This window comes from Mandrillus leucophaeus, unplaced genomic scaffold, assembly GCF_000951045.1.
Source record: "Mandrillus leucophaeus isolate KB7577 unplaced genomic scaffold, Mleu.le_1.0 Scaffold411, whole genome shotgun sequence".
Classification (NCBI taxonomy): domain Eukaryota; kingdom Metazoa; phylum Chordata; class Mammalia; order Primates; family Cercopithecidae; genus Mandrillus; species Mandrillus leucophaeus.
In genome coordinates this window covers 3,117,921-3,124,887 of record NW_012104377.1, presented here as the reverse complement: position 1 = coordinate 3,124,887, position 6,967 = coordinate 3,117,921, and the positions used below count along the sequence as shown (strand labels likewise).

The 6,967-nt window shown below is 33.9% G+C and overlaps 1 protein-coding gene across 1 annotated transcript in view; it reads left to right on the top strand.

Moving 5' to 3' along the window:
- NBEAL1 (neurobeachin-like 1) overlaps positions 1-6,967 on the top strand; it is a 204,259-nt gene that overhangs the window by 128,386 nt on the left and 68,906 nt on the right. Inside the window, exons 28-30 of the mRNA XM_011992490.1 lie at positions 594-899; positions 999-1,148; positions 4,957-5,114. Of these exons, the coding sequence (XP_011847880.1) occupies positions 594-899; positions 999-1,148; positions 4,957-5,114 (614 nt within the window). The remainder of the gene's footprint in view (positions 1-593; positions 900-998; positions 1,149-4,956; positions 5,115-6,967) is intronic.

The following is a 6,967-nucleotide window of genomic DNA, read 5'->3' as shown; positions in this document are numbered from 1 at the left end:
TGGCCAACATGGCAAAACCCCGTCTCTACTAAAAATACAAAAAAATTAGCCAGGCATGGTAGTGGGCGCCCATAATCCCAGCTACTCGGGAGGCTGAGGCAGGAGAATCGCTTGAACCCAGGAGGCAGAGGTTGCTGTGAGCCAAGATTGCACCATTGCACTCCAGCCCGGACAACAGTGCAAGACTCTGTCTCAAAAAAAAAAAAAAAAAATTTGGATTCCCTTTATACTGGTGGTTTCTCCTAAAATGTGTCTACATGTGCAGGCATCATCTAGGCCTCTTCATCTCTCACTGTGGGAGTTGCACTTTGGGAGAACAATGCAAATGCTGATACTCTGGCTACTGCTATTGCTGTAGATCTTTATCTCTGACTTAGGAGTCTTGTGTCTTCTGCCAACACCTGTGAAACTATAGCAGCTAACTCTTTAGCTTGGAGGCAAAGTAACATGAGACCTTTCACAGTTCTTGAGAGTTATTATATAAAAATTCTGAATCCACAGGGCCAGGCAGAACTTGTGCTATCACTAAATGTTTGCTATCACTAAATGTTTGCTTTAGTCTGCTCTTTCTCATCTCAACTATTTTCCTCCAGGTTTGTGCAATGGCATCAGCTAAGCTAAATACCCTTCTTCAGACCAAAGTGATTGAAAATCAGGATGAAGCGTGTTACATTTTAGGGAAGCTGGAACATGTTCTAAGTCAATCAATCAAGGAACAGACTGAAATCTACTCGTTCCTGATTCCCCTTGTTCGTACCCTGGTTTCCAAAATTTATGAACTTCTCTTCATGAACTTGCACCTCCCTTCTTTACCTTTTACCAATGGTAGCTCCTCATTTTTTGAAGATTTTCAAGAATATTGTAATTCAAATGAATGGCAAGTTTACATTGAAAAATATGTAAGTTTTATCTTTTTTGATCAAGATTTTTCTGCTAATTTACCACTTTTATACAGGTGAAGTCATATATTAAATTTATGTATCTTTTTTTTTGGTAAGATTGTACCTTATATGAAGCAGTATGAAACTCATACATTTTACGATGGTCATGAGAACATGGCACTTTATTGGAAGGATTGTTATGAAGCTTTAATGGTAAATATGCATAAACGAGACCGGGAAGGAGGGGAAAGCAAGCTCAAATTTCAGGTAAAAAGTAAATGTTTTAATATCTGGCTCTTCATGTTGATTTTAGGCATTTAATATTGAATAAGAGTAATACAGGGCCCAAATTTTAAAACAAGCAGTATTTCTATTATTTGTCTAAAAATTATCTTAGGATTAGAAGAAAAACAGCTAATCAGTAACAAGGTCAATTAATAGGAAAATGTTCTATATATAGTGATTATGTAAAAAGTTTATTAAGCTGATAGTACATTAATAGATCCCTCTAAGGAGGCTGGATACATACCGTCACTTAGAGGGAAATTTGCATGACATAATGTTTATATTAGAAAAGAAGAAAGGCATCAAATTTTAAGTTTCTACCTTAAGAAACTAGAGAAATGGGTGGGCGTGGTGGCTCACACCTGTAATCCTAGCACTTTTGGGAGGCCAAGGCAGGTGAATCACCTGAGATCAGGAGTTCGAGACCAGCCTGGCCAACATGGCAAAACCCCGTCTCTACTAAAAATACAAAAATTAGGTGGGCATGGTGGTGCGTGCCTGTAATCCCAGCTACTAGGTGGGCTGAGGCAGGAGGATCGCTTGAACCTGGGAGGCAAAGGTTGCAGTGAGCGGAGACTGTGCCACTGCACTCTAGCCTGGGCAACGGAGTGAGACTCTGCCTCAAAAAAAAAAAACGAAACCAGAGAAACAAAATTAATCCAAATCCTTATAAGCAAAATCAAGGAATAAATAAAGAACAGAAGTAAATGAAATTGAAATCAGAAAAATAATAGAGAAACTCAATGAAACCAAGGTCCAGTTCTTCAAAATATCATTAAAACTGATAAACTTCTAGCAAGATTGACAAAGCAAAAAAAAAAGAGAGAGAGATGTGAAAAATTTTTTATACCAGGAAAGAAAGAGGCAGTATCACCGCTGACTCCACGGACATCAACATTGTAATAAGGGACTACTACAAACCACTCTATGCACATAAATATGACAACTTAAATGAAATGGATCAATTTTTTGACAGACACAAGTTTCCAAAACTAGTTCAAGAATAAGTATATAACCTGAATAGTCCTGTATTTATTAAAGAAATATAATTTATAGTTAAAAACCTTCATAAAGGGAAAACTTCAGGCCCAGATAGTTTCACTGGCAAATTCTACCACACATTTAATGGAGAAATTATGCCACTTTCTCAGTCTCTTCAAAAATAGAAAAGTAGGAACGTTTCTAGCTCCTTTGATGAGGGTAATATTACCCTCCTAGTGAAATCATAGAAAAATAATACAAGAAAACTACAAACTAGTGTCTATCAGGAACATAACTACAAGACAAATCTAGCAATATATTTTAAAAATAATACATTAGATCAAGCACAGAGGCTTATGCCTGTAATCCCAGCACTTTGGGAGGCCAAGGCGGGAGGATCATTTTAGGTGAGGAGTTGGAGACCAGCCTGGGTAACGTAGGGAGACTCCATCTCTACAAAAAATTTAAAAATTAGCTGGGTGTGGTGGTATGCACCTGTAGTCCCAGCTACTGAGGAGGCTGATGTGGGAGGAACACTTGCGTACAGGAGGTCAAAACTTTAATAAGCCATGATCCCACCACTGCACTCCAGTGTAGGTGAGCAGCAAGACTCGGTCTCAAGAACAATAATAATGGTAATAATAATATATGACACAACAAAGTGGAATTTATCCTCAGGATGCAGGGCTAGTTCAACATTTGAAGATTAATTAATATACTGGACCACATTAGTAGTCTTAAGAAAAACTATGTTATCATATCAGTAAATGCAGAAAAAGCGCTTGAAAAATTAAACATCCATTTGTAATCAAAGCTCTCAGCAAACTAGGAATAGAAAGGAAATACTTAAACCTTTACAAAAATCCTACCACTGGCTTCATATTCAGAGGTGAAAAACTGAGTACTTTTCCCTAAGACAGGGAACTAGGCAGGGATGTTCATTCTCACCACTCTTAGTTACTGTTGTACCACAAATCTTAGCAAATATAGTAAAAATAGAAAAAAAATATAAAAACGTGTACACATTGGGAAGGAAGAAATAAAACTATCTAAAGATAACATGATTCTCTGTGTAGAAAGTCTTAAGGACTCTATTATACCAGTAAATTACTATAAATAAGCAAGTTTAGCAAGGCTGCAGGACATAAAATCAATACACAAAATTTAATCATATTTCTGTTCACTAGCAATGAATAAGGAATGGGAAACAGATTTTCTAAAAATACTTTTACAATAGCTCTAAAAATAATAAAATGCGTAGGTATCAATCTAACAAAATATATACAGCATCTGCTGTATATATGCCAAAAACTAAAAAACACTTGAACAAATTAAAGAGACACTGTATTCATGAATTGGAAGACTCAGTAGTCTTTAAGTAATTTTAAGGTGTATATATTTGGTTAAGCCAAAATGAGAACATTGTTCCTTTCTTAACTTAAAATATATTGTAAACATCTTTCCATGCCGGGCTGCAAAGTATTCCATTGTTTTATATATTAGTACATTTAAATGTATTTCCCATTGTTAGACTCATTTACTTTTTTCTTTAATCTTTTTATTTATTATAAATAGTATTGAACATCCCTATAGTTATATTTTTGTGGCTATCCGAGATGATTTCCCTAGGATAAGTGGAATTACTAGTATGTAGTGCTTATGATAAATACTGTTACATTTCCCTGAGAGAAGTTCTACCAGTTTGTATTCTCATCAACACTTTCCCTGTAACTTTATCTTTAGGTTTTCTAGAAATACCTAATTTAAGAATATCCTTATATTATTGAACCTCAAAACTGTGAATTGATGTTTAATTACCATGGAGCTGTCATGACTTCCTCAGTTTTCTCAGCAATGATCTGTTTTAAATATTTAGTAACATTGTATTCCAAAACAATTGATTTCCTACTTAGTCTAATAATAGTTAACAATAACAATTGTAATAACGACAACCACAAGTTATTGAGAACTTGCTATTTTTCTAGTACTATATTAAGTACTTTAAATGTTCATCTTTATTATGACAGTTATTGTTAACCTCATTTTACACATGAGAGGACACTGAGCCTCAGAGAATTAGCTAAGAGAAACAACTAAGCTAAAGATAAAGTTAGATAAGAAAAGTAGCTCAAAAAGCTAAGATTTGTATCCAGGTCTGACTCCAAGGCATATATTTTTAACCACACATTGCTGTAGTGCCTCTCTAAAACTGTTTAAAATTTTAACTGTTCTTTTTAACATAATTCAGTGCTAGTTTGTTTGAAACAAATTAATGCTGTCATTTTAGTTTCTAATAGATGAATATTGATGTGAGTTAGATAAGCTAGTCTTTGGTTTTTTCTTTGAAACTTATGAACATTAATTTCACAGATTAAAGTTATGTCTTGGTAGTATACAATGTGATTACCCTTCTTTCTACTTTCTTTCCTCTTGAGTCTCATTTTAGATGCGTTGTAAATCAAAAGATCCCCTAGGAAAATTATTTTACTTGACAGTAAGTAGGAGGTTAATTATCTTGAGCTTCAAAGTTCTGTGTTGAGGCACTTTGCATTTTTGAAGTTCTTCACATGTTTATTGTTGGTTGGTTGTTTTTTTAAGTTTTAAAAAATATAAATAGATCATAGGTAAAATTATATCATACTTCATCAAAGAAAATGATTCTGATGGAATAAGAAAAGCCTGTTGGTTACTAGCTTCTGTCCCATAATGCAAGATTTTGTTGGTCAAAAATGTTAAATTATGGAATTAAAATGTAAATATACCTGTAAATATATGAGTCAATGAACTTAACTTTTATTGTTTCTTTCAGGAACTGTTTGTGGAGCCATTTAATCGAAAAGCACGCCAAGAGAACCTCAGGTATAATAATATGCTTAAACAACTTAGCAGTCAACAGTTAGCCACTCTTAGACGCTGGAAAGCAATACAGCTCTATCTTACATGTGAAAGGGGACCTTGGGCTAAAAGGTAAGAGGATATAATTTTATTAGGTACTCTTTTTTCTTTACAACTCTGGTCTAGAAATTTTTGAACCAGTGCCCCTTGCACTCCAATTTTTTAAATGTTCAATTTATAAAAGGGTGCTTTTAATCTTATTTATTGTCTTTTTGTGAATTGTAGGTCTGGGATGATTCGAGGTTGTATTGTTTCTTATCTTACAGTTATATGCCTTCCTTTGACCCTTTGATATGAAGTTTATTGGACTTTAGACTCTTAGAGAGTGTTAAACCAATTTACTTCTGTCTTTCTGATACCACCTCTTTGAGCTAGGGCTAATGCTGTTGTATGTTTGAATATTTTACAATTCATTTAATTGATCCGCAGTCACTTCTGTTTTGCTTAATTATATTATCTCTTTTTTTTTTACAGCCCTTTTAAAAATGTGGTAAAATGTACATAACATAAAATTTATCCTCTTAACCATTTTAAAATGTACAGTTCGCTGGCACTGAGTATATTCGTAATGTACGATCATCACCACTGTCTAACTTCGTAACATTTTTATCACCTAAAAAGGAAATCCTGTACTTATTAAAAAGTCACTCCTTATTATCCTCTGTCCCACCCCCTAGCAACCACCAATCAGCTTTTTGACTGTATTATTTGCCTGTTCTGGTTATTTCATATAAATGGAATCATACAATATGTGGCTTTTTGTGTCTGCCATCTTTCACTTAGCATAATGTTTTCATTATGTAGTAGCATGTATCAGTACTTTATTCCTTTTTATGGCTGAATGGTATTCCCTTATAAGGATATATCATCTTTTCTTTATCTAGTCAACAGTTGGATGGGCATTTGGGTTGTTTTCCACTTTTTGGCTATTTTGATTAGTGCTGCTGGTAACATTTGTGTACAAGTGTTTGAACACTTGTTTTTAATTCTCTTGAGTATAAACTATGAATGGAATTACTGGGTTGTATGATAATTCTGTGTTTAATTTGCTAAGGAACTGCCAAACTGCTTTCCACAGCAGCTGCATCATTTTATATTTTCACTAGCAATGTGTGAGGGTTCCAATTTCTCCGCATTCTTACCAACACTTGTCATTTCCTGATTTTTTATTATGACCCTCCTAGTGGGAGTAAAGTGGTATTTTATGATTTCATATTCCATTTCCTAGTGATTAATGATGTCTAGCATCTTTTCATGTGCTTGTTGGTCATTTTTACATCTTCTTTGAAGAAATGTCTGCTCAAGTCCTTTGCCCATTTTTAGATTGATTTTTTTGTTGAATTGTAAGAGTGTATATATAAATATATGTATATGTATATACTTAATAATAGACTCTGATCCTATATATGATTTTCATATATGTAGGTTGTCTTTTCACTTTATTAATAGCAGCCCTTTTGATACAGGAAAGTTGTTAGTTTTAATGAAGTCCAGTTTAATCTATTTTGTTGTTGCTTTTTGGTTTTTTTTGGTGTCATATCTAAGAAACCATTGCCAAGTCCAAGGTCATGAAGTTTTACCCTTACCTTTTCTCCTAAGAGTTTTATAGTTTTAGCTCTTATATGTAGATCTTTGTCCACTTGCAATTATATTGTCTTTTTTTGTAGTAAAATTATTTTTTATTTTGAAAACTATTGGAAATATAAACCATCTGTATAGTTAGTTAAGAACTCCCATTTAACAATGAAAGAGTAAAGGTATCAAGCTGTAAGTCTAAAAGTCAATGTTCAAATCTTACTTCTGCTACCTGTAAACCTCATGTCACCTTGGGCAAATTATTTAGTCTGTTTTAGATTCCTCGTGTATACAGTACAGCTACGCGTACTCACTTTGGTTCTATCAGAGTTATTTGGATTAAATGAAAT